We start from the raw sequence: 23,649 nt of genomic DNA on the forward strand, positions 1-23,649 counted from the left end.
TGATGGTGTCCAGAGTCAGGTAGAGTAGACCTCATGTGCCTTTTCGATGGATAACTTGTTACTGTTTACAACCACAGGCAGACATGTTGTTTAAGTGACGTCATAGTAACTCAGTGACGCCCTGGTTACTATGGAGACGACATTATTATATAATACAGTAATATATTCAGTGAGGGTGTTTAATGCACCTCTGGGGAAAAGGAAATAGCCACTAACTCATGTATTGTAAATCACTCTGACTGAGAAGCTTAATGAGTAATTATGTAAATAAAATGGTTATACTAATGAACGTTCATCACAAAAAAAAACCCCACATTATCTGCACAACTTTGACAACGTGAGCGAGTGCGATCGTTTTAAATGTGGGACGACAGTGGTTTTCAATGCGACTGCCAACGAAACACCCACAGATGTCCCCATGCGCCCAGTGTTTATTTTGTTATAAATATATGTGTTTATTTTTGTGGCGTGCTCCATTCTCCAGCCTGAGTGCACTGAGGCAGCATGGGAGCCCCGATTAACCCCTGCCGATCCATCCATGACAGCACAGCAGACGCCTCCGCTAGTTCAAATGAAATCAAGCCATGAAGGGAAGGATTTCCTTTTTTAAAAAGGGGCATATTCATTTTTTAAAGCCATATTTTATCATGGGAAATATATATAATCAGATAAATAAGATAACACAGGAGATGAGAGGGGGAAAAAAAATAATACATTAAATCAAAATGATTAATCTGGTTGTGGATTATATCTTTATTTAAAATTCTCTGATGTAAAGATGATAGATATAATCTATACACAAAAGCAAACACGGCATCGCCAACAAGCTGAAATTTGAAAAAAAAACAAAAAAACAATTGGCCGACCAGTGCCCATTCTGAAGCACTAATCAGGTAAAACATAAAAAAAACACATGGAGCCACATTACCAGCTGAGAACCTGGGTTTCTGCAAGAACTAAAGGGGTAATAAAAATGCTGTGACATTCCTACTTCCTCCTCATTTTGGTTATTAGTCTGGCTGCAGTAATGCACAGATGATTTAGATGAAGGGGGCATGGGAGGGAGCCTGCACAGCACTTCACCTCAACCACTTCCAGATGTTTTCTTCTTTAAAATCTGCTTCAAATGTGTGAATGCAGCCAGAGACCAAGGTTTACCATGGGATACCCCACACCCCAAAGCCTCAAGTACCCTGCCTTTTCCCAGAACCGAGCTCACCTTTAGGGCCTCACAATGACTATCAGGTGAGACTCCCTCCATCGTCACGTCTCTGCCCTGCATCAATCCGTCTCTTCAGAACACTGCATGCTGTACAAGGACTCATTCACAATCTAACCCCATCTATCAACACAGGAAGGAAAAAAGGGAGCGTCGGACATTCTTTGAAGTGGGAATGGAGCCGTGTTGCAGCTTCAAAAAAAGCGCAGTTGGATATGTAACCAATTATCATTACAACATCCCTTTAAAGGCCATGCAAAGGCATCTGGCTTATGTTTAGACGTGGAATTGGATCCTTTTGTGTGGTAACCCCACTGGGGACCAGTCTGTGAAGGCACAGGCCACAAGCTCACTGTACAGGTGAATTAAAAAGGTACCAAACACACACACACACACACAAGCATATGTACATCCTTCACAGAGCATGATAGTCTCGTAGAATTAGTAGTATTTGTGGCTCATAGTGGCAAGCAGGGGTGATTGCACAATAACCTTAACAGCGCTGGCAATTCCAACCTTATTAAGTTTAATAATAATAAAAAAAAGAAGAAAGAAAGTCTATGCATTTAAAATAAATTAAAACCCCATTTTCAAAATGGTTGTCTCATCCTCCTTCAATCACTGTTTTTCTACGGAGAAGTTATAAAAAAACACAATCAGACAGAGGGAACAATAACAGGCAAATTTGTTAAAACGCTATTATGATTGGCAATATCGTAGTGGTTTGATGCATGCAGTTCACCAGTACTCAAATCATCCGCATCAATGATTTCTACCTCTGCAGTCCATTACACACAAGGGAAATATGAAGGAATCATAAAACCCAAAATTGACATTAAACTTTATACATTTTAGAAAAGCGTGACTACTGATGATGGTGAATCTGAACGGTGAAAGACTTATGTGTCCTAACAAGGATAAAACAAATCTGCTTAGAGTGGTACTAGTGAATCAGACTCAACAATGAATCACTTGACAACATCACGCGTGCATAATCACTTCAAAACATCTTATCGTCTGTCGCGCTACATATCCAGACGCTTCGGTGTCAAATCAAAGATTTCTCTGCAGCATAAGCTTGTCACGTTCTTTCAGCTACTGTCACTGTGAATGTCCTGGGTCTGGCGTTTTCATTCTGTGAGCTTGTCCACTGTGAACCTTTGTCAACAACATGCAGATTTGCTTTTGTCAGTTTTCCTGGTGTGTAACCAAGGTTAAGGTGCTCTAAAATTAAATCCATTTACTTCTAGACATACGGAAATTAAAAACATTAAAAAAATGATGAAGCTCCAGCAATACAGTCGATATTAATGTAGATATATACATATATAAATACTATATATATGTATAAACATATACACATATGTATATATATATATATATACATATAGACACATATATATGTGTGTACATATAACATATATATATATATATATATATACTGCTTTTTAAGGCACTACCAAAATCCAAACGCGTGGAACGATTCGGTTTGGTACAGTATAGTACATATTTTCTTGCATTTCCATTAGTACTAAAATAACTGGCCCCAATGGTTCCATTTTTTTGGCACCCGTCCCTTGGGGTACCAGAGAATAATGGTACAGAAGACCAGCTGATTGGGCGACAGGAGAAACCGTCTGCAGTGTGTTCTCTTACAAAGTTTGACGTGTTGGTCACAGAGTTAGAAAAAAAAAAAAATAAAGCTGCTGGATGTCCTCCATTGTTGTCAGCTGCTGTGTCGCATTCGATGTCGTCGCACCGTCGAAACACAAGCCTGACCCGACCTGTACCAAACCGAACTGTACCATGATGGAAACAGTTTCATTTTAAAATGTGTCTGTTTAATTGGGTGAAACTTGGTGGCGAGGAGAGAATATCAGACTTACATTCGTTGGAAGAGCAGTAATTAGCAGGCCTGTGTTTTCCCTGCACTTAACAGGCTAAAAGTATACCATAGCTTTGTTGCTGTAGTTTTGCAGATTTTCCCTCAATGCAGATTTAAGCAAATACACTTTAACATCGATAACGATGTCGTACAAACAACGTGCTCCGTTCTCTCTTACAGGAGAAGAGGAGGTCAACATGGTGTCTTTTTAAGAGGGGGGGTCCAGGACCTGGCCCCCTCAGTCAGTCCAGTGGTTGGGGGAGCAGGTGGGTTGTGAGTGGTTGACACATAAAAAAAGGGGGAGCGCTGGGGGCTTAAAGGCTGCACGCTACAGACCAGATGCAGACAGAGATGCAAAGGACTGGTTGCAGACTGGGACTCATTCACTCACTCATCTTCTACCACTTTATCCTCCACACAAGGTCGCGGGGGGGGTCACACCCTGGACGGGTCACCAGTCCATCACAGGGACACATGTAGAGACAAACAACCATTCACTCTCACACTCAGACTGGAACTCATGCAGCCAAAATTGAACATTTCAGCCATATAACTTTCTATATTACATCGAGCCTACAGCGTCAGGACTGCAGGTGACTCCGACTCTTCTCTTTACTGTCAAAGTGCACATGCACGATAAAGGCTGAGGCCTCTGAGGTGGATCCCGTCACGCAGGTTTGGGGTCTGCAGGCCGCAGAACTTTCTCCCCCAGCGTCAGCCGCCGATCACACAGGGCCGGGATTGTGGTGATAGTTGTAATGGTTGGTGTGCTCGGAGTCTGTCATCTGCAGGCTGGGTTTCCTCTCCGGCTCCTCACTATCCACTGGCTCTGCCCTGGTGCAACGTGGAGGACGCTTTTTAAAGAAGTCGGACACAAAGCGCACCTGCACAGGAGAGGAGAGGAGAGGAGAGGAGAGGAGAGGAGAGGAGAGGAGAGGAGAGGAGAGGAGAGGAGAGGAGAGGAGAGGAGGTAAGTTGTTTTTTTTTTTTTTTTTTTAAATTGAAGTGTTAAGCATGTGAAGGATACAGGACAAGTCTGGAAACTGTGATTACATACGTCTGGACGGCTCTGTACACAGCTGCTAAGCGACGGGCTAACACTTACACACACATGCACACTGGAGAGGAGAACACACAGAGAGCGGGCACATCCCCTGTAGGCCATAAAACACTAAGCCCAGGAGGGTCTCTTATTGCACACAGCAATGTGAAGGCCAAGGGCGCGGGTCTACCTCCCAATTAATCATACACCGAGTTGCACACATGCATAAACCCACACTCAACGTAACCAGAATTTCCACAGGGTGGTGATGACAGTGGGTCTATCAAAACAACCATGTGGCCAAACAATAAAGAAATCCAGCTGGATGTTATGGAGAGAGTGGACTTATTGCCTGAGAACCTGCCAGTGTAAGTGTGTGGGTTTGTATCAAGTCACACTCGGTTGTCAGACTTCAATCCCTCCGACTGTTACTGTGGGAATGAAGTAAAGCTGAAATGTAGATTCATCAGCAGCTACTCAGCTTTGAAGCTAGTATCGCTGACAGTAGGATTTGCCACTAAATGTCATTCTTGTGATCCCACCCATGTTTGCTCTCCCTTAATGCCTCAAACCACAGACTCAGAGTTAAGATGTCAACAGGTTTAATGGCTGCCAAAGCTTCACAGAAAGCTGACAATTTCTAAAAAGTTCTTTGTTTGAGCATGTAATGCTGTCATTTTTGAATGAAATAAAAAGATTTTGCTATACACAGTCTTAAGGGTGGAAGCATAAAGAAATTCTTAAATTCCACCAGGGTTTCCCTTGAATGAAGTTGTCTTGGATACTCACGTTGAGTACAGCAACGAGCGCTCCCTGCAGCAGACCCACCAGAACGTCGCTCCAGTGGTGCTTGTAATCAGAGACTCGGGTGTAACCCACATACAACGCAAAGGCTACCAGGAAGAACTGGATGGTGGGCCGGAGAAGTCTGGCCCACTTAGCCACCAGTCTCGCCTGCACGTAGAGCTGGAGGATGGAACAGAGAGGAGGGAGAGCAGAGGGCGGAAGAGTTTTTTCTTAAACTTAGAATGGATGTTGACAAATGTTCGTTATTTGTTTACATAAAAAAAAATGAAATAACTTTAAGAATAAGAATGTATCTCTATTGCAGAAACAGTAGCCTTCTTTTTAAGTGGTGAGTTTGACTCTAATATGTCCACTATAGACTGAACTCCCTTTTCTTTAGTGGAAAGCAACAGATGCCAACAAATGATGGCCCTGGCAACAACACAGGCTTCTGCTAGGTGACTGTTAAAGATGCAGAATTTAGAATTACACAACAGTCTCACACACAACATGTTTTCAGCAGCAGCTCGTCGCATTTGCCTGGCAGAAGAGCTGGAGATCTTTGAAATCTAGTATTCTACGAACTGTTCAACGTTGCTTTACTTGGCCTCTCGAAAACCTGCCGAACTTTTATGAAAGACAAACGAGACCAAGAGTAACAAATTGGATCGGCCGACCTGGAAGAGAGAACACAGCACATGCTTTGCATGTCTCCGGATCATTTCTGTCCCCATTTGTGTCACACATGCTTCAAACTGGCTCCACGGGCCTTTTCATCAACTATTCATGCAGCCAGTGAGGAGACATTTATGGCCGATTCATGCCAAGATATTTATTTGCATGGTGATTTTCATTTCCATATTTACTGTACATGGAGATGCTTATTGACATTTGAGTTGAGGCATGTGTGTGATGTACTTACTGCGAGGAAAAGCATACAGTACATCCCAAAAGAGGAGTGACCGGAGTAGAAGGACAATCTGGAAAAGACAAAGACGAAATGTGACTGAAATCTATTTTATCTTGTGGTATTTCCTTTGTATCACTGTCGTGTAAAACGTGGCTGATGTGAATTGAATTCCTTTGTCCTCTGGTGTGTGTTAGTTATGTAATAACTCTAGAACACACTTTTCCACCTCTCCTACCTGGACTCTGTGACGTCCTGTAGTCTGCCGGTGCAGTTGATTACGTGCATATATCCTGTGCAGACTTTGGGGGCACATACAGCCATGAAGTTGGGTCTTGGACGGCCGATAGTGAACTTGGCGAGGTCGGTCAGTGACTGGCTGACAGACGCACCAAACAAGAAGGTGCCCACTACTTTGTAGAGTGCGGCTACATACTGGTTAAAGTCTGAATTAGAGTGGATCCTCTTGCTGTACACCAGGTACGCCTCTCCAGAGGAGATCTGATGAGGAGGAGGAGAACAGTTTGTGACATTGTTAGAACTTACTTAAGCCTAAAGACCATTTATAAATGAAAGGGAAAAAAAGAACAAGATGCTTTTTAGATGAGTACAATCATGTCATGTCCAGTGAGAGTAAGTGAGATAAAAGGGGAAAAGAAGAAGAAGAAGAGGGGAGATTGACGTTCTGGGGAGAACTTACAATGACGACAGTGCAGGAGATGGTGACGGCTGCCAGCATGTAATGGGTGATGGTGTCTGGTTTTAAGGGGTACCTGATGCTTTCATCGTCACAGTAAACCCCTCTTTGGTACGGCTTGAACACAATGGTCAAGATGATGAAGGGCAGCGCCGCTGGAACGAAAACAACACAGAAAGATAAAATGAATATTCATTTTTCTCTAACAATGTGACGTGTGTTCAAGTGATACATGTCCTCTTCTGGCTCCATGGCTGCTCTCATGGCTGAGTCCACATTAAAACGTATAGCTTATAATATCTCATAAATTCAATTCACGGATAACCTGAATACAATTACTGTTAATAAAATATGGCTGAAACAGTAAAACTAGCACTAAAATACAAAAAAATGATAAACTAAAAATATAATACAACACCATAATAGGAATCGAAGACCAAAACATATGTCGATGCAAATTAATTACTTTTAATAATTACAGAAAAATGCTTGGGAAAACACATTTGTCCATTTTTCTACAGGTTCTTAAACGTGACATAATTTCTTATGTTAGGAAGCAACAATGTTTCTCCAAGGATAAAGGATCGCTAAAGTGTTTTCTCTCCCCCTCTGGACCTCAAGGTCTAAAATCACAATGATGAAACAACCCACAAAAACACACATACACAATAAAACGGCAGCTGAATGCGAGGGTTGAAATGCACAGCAAGGGATTACAAAAATAAACAGTGGAAAAAAGTTTTTATGTACATAAGCGTTGGGGCATATGTCTTCTTCTTTTTTTGCTTTTTCAAAAATCACACATTCCACTAAATTAATGCAGACACAACACACACACAACTCAGACTGAGTGATGTGGCTGAGTGCAGAAACAGGACCAAATATAGCCTGGTCACGGCTACAAGAGAACACAAATGACGTCCTTGAGAACTTCACAACTATCCATCCCAGAAAAACACCCATGGGTTCAGATATTCAGCTTCATTACAAAATGACATGTTATTTAAAAGCTCTGACTGAAACCAAACACTCTTCCAAGCACGGCTAATCAAGTCTGCAACAACAACAAAAAAAAGTTTCCAGGAGAACTGAACACGTTTGCTAAAACCTAGGACGAGACAATAATGTAACTGAACCTATGATACTTTATTTTCACTGGCATACACAATAACCTCTCTTCAAGGCCATGATAGGAGGGTTTCATAAGCTACAGTAAGAAGGAGAAAGACAGGCAGACGTGACTCCAACAACATCATAGACTACATAGACACCATAATTATTATCTGATTGTTCAGTTATCCAGATTAAGGCTGCAATTACCGGTTAACCTGCCAATTACACTTAATGGCCACTAGCATGCAATGTGATCTACCAGTTGTTGTAGTGCATCTAGTGTTGTGTGTAAAGATGTGGTCCTCTGCATGCGTTGGTTGTGACAAGTAGAGCTGAAACGATTAATCGTTTAATTGATTAATAATCGATAACTAAATCAATCGACAACTGTTTTGATAATCGATTAATCGGTTTGAAGTTTTTTTCATGATTAAAACAAGATTTCTGATTCTGATTGTGAGTATTTTCTTCATTTCTTTGCTCTGGATAACAAAGAAATCATTAAAAGTGAATCATTTTGGTTTGTGGAAAAAACAAGACATTTGAGAAAATCATCATTTCCCGGTTTGACGAACACCGATCAACATTTGTTTTCTGATATTTTATGGACCAAGCGATTAATCGATTATGAAAATAATCGACAGATTAATCAATTATGAAAATAATCGACAGATTAATCAATTATGAAAATAATCGACAGATTAATCAATTATGAAAATAATCGTTAGTTGCAGCTCCAGTGACAAGCGGTAATTTGAGATACTGTTGCTTTCTATCATTTTGAATCAGTCGGGCCATTCTCCTCTGACCTCTGCCATCAACAAGGCATTTTCAAATCATTCTTTGTAAGCCCTAGAGATGGTTTTGTTAAACTCCCCAAAAATCAGCAATTTCTGAAGAACTCGCACCGAACCACGGCACATTCAAGGTCATTTAAATGTCCTTCTCACCTCATTCTGATGCTCAGCCTGCAGGTCACCTGACCATGTCTACATGCTTAAATGCATCGAGTTGCTGCCATGTGGTTAACCAGTTAAGCAGTTGAACAGGTGTACCTATTAATGTGGCCAGTGAGTTTATATTCTTGTTGAGTGAGTATCTCGTCTCGATTTTTACATTAAACGCCAAAGGAAAAGTTTCACAATGTCTTGTTGATTGTCAAATCAATCATCCAAATTTGGAAAATCTTGATTTCTAAATAAGGAGTCCCTCTATGGCCCCTTAGAGGGAACCCTAACCCTAACCCGGAATCACTGAATAAACTTCAGCTGCTTCACTGTCATATACATTAAAAGGCAAAAAAAAGCCCCCAAAAACAACTTAAATACAGAAAAAACTGTTTTATTAGTTGATGAAACATTTCTGGTCTTATCCAGTTCTTTGGAGGGACAAGAATAGATTTGATAACTGAAAAACAGTCAAGTGAAAATGGAAAATATTTGACTAGATTCAGCTTCTCAAATATCGGCTTTAGTAGCTGTTCTCCATTAGCCCACATATCACTATTTACTCTTCATTGTGTGGCACAAAATCTTTGTCATGGATGTTTGGTTTAATTATATATCTGATACTATAGCCAAAACAGACAAGTAATAGAGGAACTGATGAAAATGATAATGAGTTGCAGCCCGAGTCAGGAATGCAATATCCACCTTGACGTCCTCCACCGCTATAGCAGGCAGACAGTCCTGGGACCACTATGGAAATGCCATAGAGCCGAATACTAAATGCAAGAAAAACAGCAGTGGAAAAGCACAGCACCCTCCAAGTATTAAATGTCTGTGTAAATGAGAAGCGCACCCCTCCCATTCTTCTAAAAAAATGTCTGCAGCCGACAGAATTCCAGGAGGACTTCCAGCAAGACTGACTGATGACAGACCAAGAGTGCACATACTGAAGACCTGAGACAGAAGGAAAATATACAACTGGACAATGGATCAGGATTCAGCTGAGGTGAACATTCTGTATAAAGGGAGTATAAAAACTGCACAGCCTACTGTACATGTATGAATGGAGACAAACCCCTACAGTGTTTATTAAAGAGCACTGAAGGTTGTTGAAAGGTTGTGGTGGGAGCTGTGTGACACATTAATGCTATAAACTGTGAGTGTATTAGTGTGTGAGACTAAACAGGACTTTCTTCCCTTCTGAGGAGAAGAATATAGGCTCCCCGACGTGTTCATAATAAACCACTGACCGACATATTTACAGTAAACAGCTATTCCACCTTCACAAGACGATGCAGCGTCTGAGTCGCTCTCCTGTCTGACTCGGCCGGTGTAATTACACATGGGACGAGAACAGACGTTGTTTTGTGACGAGCCAAGTGCACACGCGTTTGTCACTGACGCAGAGTCGCGTTGGCTCGGCGACAATGAGCAGCTGCAGAACAGAAGCTTTGTGTGGAGAGGAGAATAAACAATGGGCTTCTATATGATAAACACACCATCTCACATGGTTACTCGACCTTGGAGGAGCCGGGTTTAGACTACTCAAACAGGGGAAAACCACATTGAGATACTGATTTATTCAAATACAAAAGGTTTTTTCTATTATTAGGCGCTACATGACTAGAGCACTTTTTTTCCCCCCACTAACGGCACATGTTGCTTAAATAGCAAACGTACTTGTAACCATCTGAACGCACTAAGGGCGTGTTGGTCTCGATATGAGGGGTCTTGAGGCACAATTTTGGGCCATTGAGGCAGTGGAGAGTGATTACTGAACACACCAAACTCCAGAAGCCTTTATTGTTTTTTTTTTTTTTTTAAAGGTTTCATTATAATGAAAACACAAAGATCATCTGCTTGTATGCAAGTGGTTTCCTCTCTTTTTTACTACCGGGCAACAGCAATCTGCACAAGTGCAACTGGCTTTTACAAGGAGTGGGAGAGGGCACAGATTGTTTATTTTACTTTGTGTGCAAAACACACAGATGATTGAGGCCTACCACTATAATCTTTCTTTCCACTGTTAAATGCAGAAAAGGACACAACCGAAATGCTCTTGATCCATGTTCTTTAGACCAGTCCTTCCTAAAGACCGGGTCAGGGCCTGTTTGTGGTTTTGTTTTGTGTCCCTTTAACCCTTAAGAGTTCCTAATGGACATTTTCTGCCACTAGGAACAAATCAGTAAGTTTTTTTTTTAAAGGAAATTTTAAGGGCTAATAATACATTTGTAGATTGGTTTGGCTTTGAGCAAAAGTGCTGAATGTCAAAAAAAGAATGTGCCTGTTTTTAGACCGGGGGGCTACCAGTCGGTCCCAGTCCCTTTCCAAGTAGCTGGCCAAAAGGTTTCAATAATTGAACATAAGCCTGCTTACATTTCTATCCTATCAAATACAACGTTTTGCTTTGACAGCATTAATAGTTAAATTTAATAGTATGTGAGATACACTAGAAAGAAATGCATACAGAAATACAAAGTGCACACGGAGGTGAATTAAATACTGTTTATGTTACGTTTACTAATGTGTGTCGTGAACAGGCAAAACAGACTCGTTCAGTTTGTTTGGGTTGATATAAGCTGTGAGAATAAATAAAAGAATAAAAACTCAAGTAGCTCTCGGCCATTTTCATTTTGTCAAAGTAGCTCTCAGACGAAAAAGGGTTGGAGAGAGTTTTAGACAGAATTTTTTTTAAGGTTATTTTGTTTTATTTACATGTGCGTGTTTTTCCCTTTCCCCATTTGTTTGTAAAAGTATATGTTGTCATAGCACCACCTACTGTTGGCTTGTGTTAAATAAAACAAATGGCAGTGAAAATAGAGAGAAAGATGTTATGCATAAATTTGCTCTTGTCATGATTTATAGCATTATTTGAGTTGTGATGGTTTGTCATCTTTAAAAAGTGGGAGCCCTTTGCATACAGTGTTATAATAGAGCATAGATGATTTAGTCTTGTGTCTTATCAGGTGCAGACTGGAGACTATGAGTGAAATTCAAACTATGCTCAGACTCTGCAAAAATGTTACTCACACTCATCCGTTACAAAACTATTACAGAATGGCCCGGAAAAGGAAGATAAGGGTTTGCGATCACTTGACTTTCTATTTGAATTGCTGCCCTTTGCTGCCGTTTGGAACAAATTACAACAGCACCTGGACGACACCCTTCATGGCAGTTTTCCACCGTGTACCCACTGGAACATGCTGAACTTGGGGTATAAAGTCTAATTCCACATATTTTCCTCTCAGCACCACCAAAATCCTGTTTGTAAAAACCACAGCACAATAGAAGCTCTCTTAACAGACATCCTGTCTCAGGCACCAAAGGGGAACAACCGTGGATTTACTGATGTGGCTTTTGGGAGGCAAAAGTCTGCACCTGTATCCTGCATCCTGAGTCCAGCTGTCAAGAACCGAGCGTATGTGTAGAGAAACTGCTGCGGCCAATTTGACCTTTTCCTTCTCCCATTTGCTGACAAATGGTTGGACTCGCATCAAACGCGATGAAGCAGGTTCGAGTTTCATTTCAGGACTTAATATTGTGACAAATATGTTGAGGTTTTGATGTAGTCGCCAAACGTTTGGTTTAACAAAGTAAAAAAAAGAAAACGAGGTCCATGAAAATATAATTAATCAGCTGTTTTTCAACAGCCACCGTGATCAAAATATTATTTTAAGGTTTCTAGACTCTGCAGCTGAAGGAGACATTGTGACATGAAATCTTTTTCCATTTGACACATTGCCTCAGCCAATGACATCTTTTCTATTATGTTCTTTTTTTTGCTATATGTAATGTTTGTGTTAAGCACAACATTAAAAATATGTTTTTAATGTGGATTGGATACTCACACATATTGTATTTAAAATATTTTTATTATTATTTGAGCACCCAAAGTATTCTTTTACACACACACACACACATACATGTGTATATATATATATATATATATACACAGTATATACATACACATATAGATATATAGATATCTATATCTCTCTCTCTATATATATATATATACACTCTATATATATATATATATATATATATATATATATATACACTGTATATATATATATACTGTATATATATACTGTATATATATATATATATATATATACTGTATATATATATATATATATATACTGTATATATATATATATATATATATATATATATATATATAAATAAAAAAAATATGCTATTATAATCTCTGGCACTTAGGCCATATACAGACCACAAGGCAGTTTTTATAAATACAAAAACTCAACTCGCAAAAATATGATGCAATTAATGTCTTCTCAGTTAACGGTCTGGCCACTCAGCCATACAGTGATGACTGTCCAAGTTCCTCCATCGTGCTCATAGTCACACGTGCAATGTTTCCATCACAGAAGCGGTTTGGTTTGGTAAAGTACAGTACGGTATGGTTTAGAAAGCTAAAGCCCTGGGTCAGGCTTGCATTCCGACTGAGAACACAGTACCTTTACTTGGTAGGTGGGGTGTGGGCTGTGCCCGTGTCAATACAATACGTAGCTTGATGTTGTAACAGTGTGACGACATTGAATGCGCCAAAGCAAGGCAACCATGGAGGACGTCCAGCAGCTTTGTGGCCGTTTGTCTCAATAAGAAGTCAAGTTGGTCTAACTCCACCATGACCTTTGCGTACCATTTTACTCCCCGTGGCCCAAGGCAAGGGAACCGAAACTGTAAGGGTTGGTGACGGCTATTTTATAAAATACGTACCGTACCAAACCAGACGGTTCCATTCGGTGGGAACACGGCTCTTTGTTCAGTTTGACTGGGTGCTCCAGCTTGTCCAGCAAGGACCTTAAAGCTGTAATGCGTAATTTTTAAGTATAGTCAAACCAATGACAAAAAAGTGCACACATATAATTAATCGAAAGGTGATTTTTGCACTTTTTGTGTCCACTTTAGCACCAATATCACAACCTTGAATGTCTTCTAATAACAAAATGGCTATTTTAACTGTTTTAAACAACTTAGACATTTGACACTTAGAGAACACCGGCAATTTGAACCAGAAGTTTTGGCCGGTATCAGACCAATAACAAGTAATTTGTTTTAGAAAATCAGGAGAACAAGAAAATCATTAGTGTATGACTGAAAACACCAAGGAGTGAAAAGTTGTATCTAAAGGGCGGTTTCAAAGGTTGGTCTAATACAAAGTCTAAAGGGAATGTTTATCTATTACAGCATGGTAAATGTTACTTTAAATCAGCAGAAGGATATAATCATTTCTATATTAGAGTCACAGGGCATTGTAACTTCAAAACTGTTTTATGAAGCCTTTAACACTTGCCAGAGCAGGGCCATTAATCACAGTGAAGTGGCAGAAAAAAAAAGGGTGAAAACTTCAAAGAGAAGTGCCAGAGTGTGGTGAACTATAACTCCTTCCACTTTACATCCTCACGAATGGTTAATGGCTTTTTGCATCAACATTATACTCTCAAATAGCATAGACATTCATCCTTGTAGCCATATGATGAAGATTTTCATATGTAATCTGTGCCAACTAAAGCCTTACAGCCAAATAGGGATTTTAACAGTTTCCCACACAGTTCGTGGACTAAGTGAGGTAAGGGCGTCTGGCCTTATAAATCCCCCCCGGCTTGTAAAAGAAGGTATGAATCTTTCATTTCTGTATTCATACATAAGGCAGTAATTCAGCTTACTTGAACTGGTTCGTCATACATTTTAAATTTGGATTTAAATAAAAGAACTCAAAATAAATGATGTAAAGAGTGTGGTACATGCCGAGGTGTGTTATGATCCCGTCTCTGTAGGTTAAACCTGCAAGAAACAAACCAGCCCCTCTCTTAGAAAGCAAACATACATACACACGCTGCTCACAGGCAGAAATAGAAGCAACTGTAGACAAAACAGGTCTCAGGGACACCACACAGACAAGCCCACAACCCAAACTGACACTGATCCAGAGCTGCTTCCACTTAAAGACCAGGCAGCGTCTCTGACTTCAGCTAAACACAGACATCTATGGCCGACTTTTCTGTCAAGAAAATCCAAAAGCACCAACGTAACACACTAAAGACAGTTTGAGGCTCTTGTTTGAGAAACAGAGGAACCATCTCTCTGTTTAATTGCTACTATGAATAGAGGGACAGCAAATGCTGCCAATTTGGAAGGTAACCAGGATGCTAATCTCCATTAAGCAGCAAGAAATCTCCAGCCGGAGCCACTAATGGGAGTCTGTTTGGATTAGCAGAATACAGAGCTGGAGCTTTCCTGTCTCAGATAAACAGATTAATTTTAAAGGATTCAGTTCCATTTTGAAAAGTTTATAGCTCATCGTCCTTTTACCTAGTCTCAAATTAGCATCCATTCACAGTGTCACCCCATCACGAGATGGTTATCAGCATAACACAGAGCTAAATGTCAAAGAGGGTCTGAAGCATAAAACCGTCAGAGGAACATGACGGAAAGAATTTGAACTAATTGAAATCCGAGTGACGAACAAAAACGTCTCTGTATGAGGAGACTTGCGCTTCTTTCTATTCCTGCCTCTGCTGCTGATTCACGTCGTCCGTTGTGTTCTTATTCAAAGTCATTCATTCTTCTCTCGCAGCTCCATCTTCCCGTCTGTCATTCTCTTGATTGCAGTGTCCTCCCACACACTCCTTCTGTTGTAAATATAGAGGCCTCAATGGAACGCAGCTTTATTTAGCTGACAGATGTGCAATTACGCAGGACCACGTGGACCACAATCGCACTCCGGGGCCGAGATTCGAGGCTTCTCACGTCTTCTCTCGTTTTTGTATCTCAGATCTTTTTTTGACCCTTTCCCACATTCTCTCCCTCTCTCCCATCTTCGTCGAACCGTCCCCCGTTCATTGTTACACGACAGGAAGTTTGACACTTTGACTTGCTCCAATATTTTTAAAAGCACAGTCTCACTCACACATGCGTCCTGGTTTCATAACCATGGCATAACCTGCTGCACCTGCAGAACCACATGGACGGACAATTATTCTCCTCCACAGTCTGCATGGGCGTGTTGAGCCTGAGCGTTGTGTGAGAACGGTGGTCTCATGCCCTTGAGCTGCCCCTGCCTGCTTTAACACTTCCCTTCAGGGTCACAGCTGGAACATTTGTCACAACACTACTCATGAGGGTCACTCAGCATGGTTCTTCTTTCTCTCTCGTCTTCTTTTCCTCTTTCTGGTGTATTTTTACCTTCTGTCAACAGTTCTTGTGTGACTACCACAGTGTGTCACGCTTCAGTCTTCATCTGTGACTCCAACTATCATCGCCTCCCATTGTAGACCCAACACAGAATTCTAGATGCAGTCAATGTTTCCACTTTTTTTTTTACTTCCCTTTGTCTCTTGTTTGCACCATTCAAAATATGATTTGATCAAAAGAATTAGAATCTAGAACAACAAAGCTCTAAAGGTGCTTCACCAAACAGTCAGTGATGGCTTACAGTAACAAAACAACTAAACACTCCTTTCTAACTGTCACCCCAAGCTGGACTGACTAATGTGGAAGGTATGTGCTGAGCCTACAAGCTCCGCCGCTGGCCTCTGGAATTCTAATTCACAAGAGGAACGCCCAACTCCACCAGTCACACCAAATCCTGCTGCTGCTGCTGCTGCTGCTGCCGTGGCCCATTCTTTATTTTTCAACCCCACTGTTTCACTCTGTCCGTCATTTACGCATGTTTAGCGCCAAGCCGTGCAGAAGGAGACCGAGTAGCAGGCGAGGTGGGATGAATGGTGGGAGGGAAGCTAAATCGAGGTTGGCAATCAAAGAGTCTGGGGTTTGGAGGAGATCAAAGGCCAAGGCCACACAGGTTTGAACCTAAAACCATAAAAGGTCTGCAGCAGGACAGAGTCCTCCTGAATGGTACTTTTCAATGTGATGCAGTTTTTTTTTTTTCTTTTTTGAACCAACTGAATATCATTTAGAGTGAGGTGTATTTACTGTAAACAAGAGTGACTATGTTTAGCTGTTGCCCTCACATCAGGAATATGGTTGTGACAAAGTCCTCCAAATCCAAAATTCCTCCTCGGACTTCCCTCTCTGTGTATATGATTCCACGGAAACTTAACTGCAAATGACGCAACATGTTGGAGGGTATTACTTTTGCACAAAATACCTTTACCAGATGTCATCTCACACAGTAAAGGTATTTTTGGTGAACCCTGTAGTCCGGAGTGTTGCTACAGGGCAAGACGGGCAATTGCCTGGGACCCCGAGCTGAGAGAGGAGCCCCCACGAACGGTTGACAGATACAAGAGACTGCTACAACACCTTGGTCAGAAACCCTCGAAGAGCTTCTAAATTGCTTAATAATTTCTGAGCGTGAGGTATGGACTGTGAAGAGCAATGACAAAAGGAGGAGGAAAATGAGAGGGTGTTGATGTCAAATGAATTAGCTGTACTAAAGCTCCACTTCACTTTGGACCCTGTCTTACAAAATAACAGGTGATGGCCAACATTCTCATCATTAATGGGACTGGAAGGAACCTGGACTCTCAAGTTAACCAGCAGAAACCTTGTCCAATTAAAATAACGGCAACATGAACAACAACAAATAAACTGAAATCTCACTCGAGGGATGGGTCTGTTTATTCACAGGGCTTCAGTTTCCATGACACAGCTCTCCCCGAGTAGAAAACATTCCCACCAAGACACATATCTGCCTACGTCTGAGAACTCAAGACAATCCGTCTTCCCAACACAACCACATGAGAGGCCCAGCTCCCTGGAGACGCTGCTGCATGGTTTCCCCTGGCAAATGCTAACCGGCATCCGGCAAGGTCAACACAAACAGAACGCAGTGTTACTTAGAATGTAAAAACAGTCTAGATGAAAATAATGGGAGGAAACAACAATAAAGAACTCAGAACTGGTTATTTGGGGGCAGGTTCTATTAAACCAGGTAATAAATGTGTCAATTTAAAATAATAAAAACGGGGAGAAGTTTTAAAAGTCAACATTTTTCTGCCTTAATTTAAAGACAAATACCTGTACGCTCTACTCTACATTCTCAAAACATACTCAATGCTTTAGTTGTAATGCATGTGAGGGGAATAAATGAAGATTTATTTATTCTATTTTTTGTGCATTTCAGAGCCTGTACTTTATTTCTTTTAACTAAATAAGTTGAATCAGTCCTTCTACTCTTACCGGGGTCTTTTTTGACATTTGTACTGCATCTGTACTTCTGCTTGTGTAAAAGAATGCGAGTACTTCATCCACCTCTGCTCATTCTTGAAACGCAAGTTGTAGGAGGAAACTGGCTATTTCAAATATCTGATAAAAAGCAAGACAAACAAGAAACTTCAGCTCAGAAACACAAGAGCTATGAAGATAATCAATATTACACCCACTCTGAGCAGTCACACACACAAACACACACACAGGTTCTAAGAAATTAAACAAATAAATGACACGATGGGAACTTAAACTGCTCCCTCTGCATTTACGAGACATTGTGTGTGTGTGTGTGTGTGTGTGTTAATTGCAACTATAATGGACTCTGAACAGAACAGGTTTGTCAGTGTAGCCTACTTAACAGCACAACAAAGCGCACAAATGTACACAGGACACAAAAGTATGTGCGTGAGCAGATGTGGCAGCAATGCCTTGCCCCAAGGCCATTCAGTCTCGCGCCACATAGAGTATCTAGCGCATAAGTCACAGCTCCGTGCCATTCCTATCGCCTGCAGCAGCAGCCAAGTCATGCAGAGATGTGAGCCGTCACTCCGCCCATGACTCTACACACACACACACCTATGAAAACCATCTGTGAGCAGAGACTGGTTAATCCATGGTTTTCCCTCTGTTCCGCGAGCCAACACCCACCATCTATTTGTACTGCGAGCATGTTTACAGGGGAAGGAGGGGAGAGGGGGGGGGGAGAGGGAGGGAGATACAAAAGAAAGAACGGAGAAAAAGAGGGCAGCCAACAGCTGGCTCTGAACAACTCAATCTAGAGCAACACAAACAGCTAGAATGAGCCCCTTTGGGAGATAAACCAGCTTTAATAGCTTTAAAAATCTAATGAATCAAAAGAATCAGAAAAGCAATTCATGGAGCCGGGCAGCCATTTTGCATCGGTTGCTGCTGGTTTAGTGACTGTCGTACATTCACTTGACACGACAGCTTTGTCAGGTCTGAGTCAGTGACAAAAACCGTGTCAATGAAACATGGTTGATAGGGATGGTGAAGGTGTGGGGTGCAAAAGTGGCATGAATAGCAAGCTTAAGAAAATAAAAACATGGCTCCAGTGGATGAGCAGCAAAGCAGACGGTAGCAGATCAAGTTAAAGTTGTAATATGTAACACGTCTGCACTGAAATATCTAAAAACAACTTACGTACGTTGTCCGATATTCAAAAATCATCTATATCGCATGCTTCACCATGCACAGAATGTAAAAAAAAAAAACACAAGCATTTTAGCTGAGTCATGCTTGGGCTGTTTGTTTTATTATACATATATTTGCTACACAGTATGTGTTTGAAATGACAAATGTAACAGCTTCATCGTTCATAAATGGTCTTAAATGACTGTATCAGACTAATTTGTGATGTCGGTGTCGGACACAAAAAGGTGTCATCGTCCCATCCCTGGTGGTGTACTGACATTAGCCAAAACATTCCCAATAAACTTTAAACCAGTGAATAAAAGTACAAACTTCTATTCAAGGTGATGGACACTTTGATTCTGAACACCTTGTAATGACGTTCCATTCCATTTTAATGTGAGTATTTGTCACTAATGGACTTGGCTTGTAACCAGAGGGTTGCCCGATTCGAGTCCCCACCAGGTCAAAAAAGGGCTGGGGTGCCCCTGAGCAAGGTGCCCAAACCCCATTGCTCCCCGGGTGGGCACTGCTCAGTGGCTGCCCACTAGAAGATTGGGTTAAATGCAGAGAAGGGAATTCCCTATGGCGATAAATAATAGTGATAAACATACCGTGCATTTAATCCTAGCAAAAAAAAAAAAACTTTTGTTATAATTGAGATACGTAAGCAGACAAAACACAAGTCAAAAAACCCAGTTTCCATCTAGGTAAATGGTCAGCATAATTACAAGCTCTGCCATGTTGTTGTAACATGGCTGGGACAACCTCACATAAGCTTGGGGTTGACTTGATGATTATTTGGGTGGGAGACCTGGGTGGCAAATGGGAGGGGAGAGGCTAAGGGGTGGGATGCAGTCATCCAGACCTGACCCCACCAAAACCCATGCTACCCAGACACTAATCCCAGGCTTGTGACAGCAAAATGGCGAGGCTTATCAACTGCAGCAGTCTGTAGATCTTCCCACAGTCGGTGGAAAAAATAACAAAAAAAACACACACCACCCCTGAGCTCCAGTGAAAACCTCTGAAAACTGCACCGCAGAGCAAATCTGCACATGTAGGAGCCGACATCCTTTTCTCCAGCGTCCTCCCCCTCCGACACCAACACAGACACAACAAGGGATGATCCTGCTGCTAGACACCGCACCATTATGCAATACACACGTCTGTCAGTGGGCTTGTGGAATTAATACAATACATTCCACACAATCACACACACCACCAGGCTGCATCTGATACCAGCTTTATTATTTTCCAATAAAACAGCCTAAAAGTCCTTTTACTTAATGGATTCAAATATGTGTTTGTTAAAATATGGTCTGACAATAAACGCGCAAAATCCTCATCTTTTATTGTCCAATAAAATATCGATTGGTGGAATGATTTATGACCATTTTCTTCACACAGTGATCCTCCATATGAATTCCTCACAGATTAAAAACACAAAGACAAAGGGAGAGCTAACGCTGACTATTATCACAACACACACATCACCGATATGATTCATTTTGTAGCTTCTCATTAATCTTTCATTGCTCAGAAGGAGCGCACACAACTAACACAATAATTAAGATCTAAAGTCATAATAAGAAAATGATTTCTTGCTGAAGTTATAACAAAATAATACCTATATATATATATACGTGTGTGTGTGGAAATGAAGTCTGTGCAGTACAGTCCTGGCAGACAAAAAATGAGAAATAAGCAAAGCTCACACATGCATATCGAATTACCATAAACAAACATTCAGTTTCCTGAGGCTCTGTAAAGTCCTGCAAAAGTTTGTGGCGAGTGGGCTGAAGCGTGCAGCGAGCCCGTGAGGAGAATGCGAGTAATATTTGCTGTTGTGTTTCTCCACGGTGCATGTTTGAGTCACACTTGAGCATAAACAACACGCAAGGGTGACAGACTGTGACTTTAACAGCGGCAGACCCGTTTTAAAGACAGAGTGTGGAAGTCTGACTACACGTTAGGCACGGATCAATCAGAAAGTGATCAGTGGGACCAAAAATACCTGCAATTCCCAATGATATAGTAGTGTTAATATAACAAGTTTTGAACATTGTCAGCATAAATTCTACCTTCATTTGGTTTGGATCCTGAGCTTTTAGGAAAATGTGCACAAATATGGACGATGTAAGCTTATGGATACAGAGAAAATGGACTTTGTGATGTTACAAAAACACATTTCCAACAGCACAAAAACATTACCATAAACTACATTACACACAAAAGAAAGTATACATAATTATTATCATTATTAGAGCTGCAACTAATGATTATTTTCATACTCGATTAGTCTGTCGATTATCGTCGGCTCCATAAAATGTCAGAAAATGTGAAAAGACTTGGATGGGTTTTCACCAAACCTCCAAATGATGTCCACAAACCAAAAAAATGTTCAGTTTGAACCATTTTGCTGTCAAACAGAGCAAAGAAACAGGAAAATATTCACATTTAAGAAGCTGAAAACTTGTTTTAGTTATTGAAAACCATTTAATCGATTATCAAAATAGTCTGTAATTAATGAATATTCCTATTTAAATAATCCACTAATAGCAGCCCTAATCAGTATAAATCACTAGGTCATTGCAGATGCAAAGCTCCACCTTGTAGCATTTCTAAATAAATCACTAGGACTGTGTGTTGGTGAGCTACACAACTCACTTATGTTCACATATTAACAATGTTGTCTATTATTGATTGTGCCGATACTGGATATTCACGAGATCATATAGTTTATTAATTTGGCGCTATTAGGAAAATGCCCTCGTGTCATCTGCACATAAACTAATGTTCAGGTCTGATTACGAGATGAATTTGTAATTTCATGACATGACGTTAAATATCCCAACACATGAGCTCGTGGTTGAAACAGCAGGAAGTTGTTGCTGACAACAGTTTAAGTGCAATTCCTTGATAAAAGACCGACACTGCTGACACACTGTGCTGTCATTAGTGGCCATTACTCACCAACTAAAACGCAGAGCACGTCTATCACCACGTACAGCGTCTTCTTCCTCGGGTCCTTCATCTTCTCTCCGTTTAAATGTGCGTTCAAATCAAGAAGAACAGCGACTTTTTGAACAAAGAAAGTCCATGGACGCTCGGCGGCTCTGGCACAGACGCGAAGGCTATGCAAAGAACCTGGGAACCTGCACAGCGTCTTCTTCCGGGATTCTCTTGACTACCTGTGCTGACAGCATACTTGTCCAATTTGTTTTCCAAAAGCAGGCAGTGGGGGGGGGAACACAAAAATAAAAGAGAAGAAGTCACGCCTGAGCTGGTTTACGCAGCACCACTGGTGTCTTGCGTCCCTTTGCGCGCATAACTGCAGCTTTGAGCGCAAAAAAGCCAGAAGTGAAGAGATTCTCCGGTTTCGCGAATCTGCCCTCGGATCCTGTCCCTGCTGCTGCTGCTGCTGCACGCACGACCACGCCACCACTGCTGCTGCACTCACTGGTCCCTCCTTCCAACTTCCTCCCCTGGCTCCTCTGTGACTCTCTGACCTGAGCCAGATAATAAACCGTATACGCACGAGAGGGAGAACCAAGAGCAGAGGAGAGTCAAGCTCTGTCTCCGCGGTGAGCTGGATTTTTCTCTTCCCAGCCTCGCAAACCAACTTTTCCTGTCTGTTGTCATCAAAAAAAATGCAGACGCCATGACAGGTCAGACCGAGAGGGGGCGCTAGTGAGCAGTAAATCAGGCGTTAACTTCACTGTCAGGTCAAAAAAAAAAGGGAATCTGTAGGAGGAAGCAACAAAAAGAGGAAAGGAACAAACAAGTGACTGTCACCACACCTTTTCTCTCTCTGTGTGTGAGGTCATCTGCATTTTTAATCAGGAAGTTAGTTATCAACACACATATTTCCAGAGGTGAAAAACAGGGCACCCCCCTCATAATTATTGACTGAAAAACAACCCTTATTATTATATTATTATATTATTATATTATATATTATAGCTGCTGTCTCGCAGACATTCAAACTTAAATGTGATTAGATGGCTCTATTACACAAGCTCGGAAGCTTAAAAGCTTGAAAAAGAAAGTGATAACAATGATTTTCTAAAGCAAACATTTAAATTGACTCACAAAAAGCAATTACTGTATAAGAGAGAGTGGAAAAAAAGAAACAATAAAAATGTAGAATAAAGACGTAAAAACAAGAGTAAAACTCTACACAATAGGAACATCTACGCCGCACATTTAAAGAACATGTGTACATCTGTGGAGCAGTTGTGTGACAGAGCAGATGTGTCACAGGGGTGTGAGTTAGAGGTTTGAGTGTGTGACATTCAGGAGAAATGGAATATACGACCCATAAATAACTTTGCGTATGTGTCTAAGTGCTTTGAAATAAAATAACTTCACACATGCTGCGATGTAGCTGCAACATCAGTGACAAAAGGAAGAACCTGCATGGAGGCTTCAGTGTCAGGGAAGTATTCAAAGCTGACTTTTCTCTGCCCCCTTCTGGTGAGCACATATACTCACATACAAGAGGATGGACTGTGGTTTATGAATGAATGGACTAAAGGACAGAAATATTCTGATTTTAATCAGATTAAGGCAACAGTTTGTATCAGACAATGCCATGTAATCAACATTTTCTGGTTTTCCTTCACCTGAATGAGACTTGACACCAGCAATAATTAGATAACGACAGGCAGCAACATGTCAAAGCCACTGTCACCAATCAT

The 23,649-nt window shown here is 41.1% G+C and overlaps 1 protein-coding gene across 1 annotated transcript; it reads right to left on the reverse strand.

The window, feature by feature from the left end:
* Positions 1–733: 733 nt before the first annotated feature.
* Positions 734–22,591, reverse strand: plpp2b (phospholipid phosphatase 2b). The gene is made up of 6 exons (XM_058638953.1): positions 21,923–22,591; positions 6,540–6,691; positions 6,078–6,340; positions 5,855–5,912; positions 4,936–5,112; positions 734–3,988 (listed from the first exon to the last, which is right to left on the reverse strand). The coding sequence occupies exons 1-6, from the start codon at positions 21,981–21,983 to the stop codon at positions 3,830–3,832; spliced, it is 870 nt and encodes a 289-aa protein (XP_058494936.1). The 5' UTR covers positions 21,984–22,591; the 3' UTR covers positions 734–3,829.
* Between the last annotated feature and the right edge of the window lie 1,058 nt (positions 22,592–23,649).

The sequence above is a fragment of the Solea solea genome, chromosome 9, assembly GCF_958295425.1.
Source record: "Solea solea chromosome 9, fSolSol10.1, whole genome shotgun sequence".
Lineage (NCBI taxonomy): Eukaryota > Metazoa > Chordata > Actinopteri > Pleuronectiformes > Soleidae > Solea > Solea solea.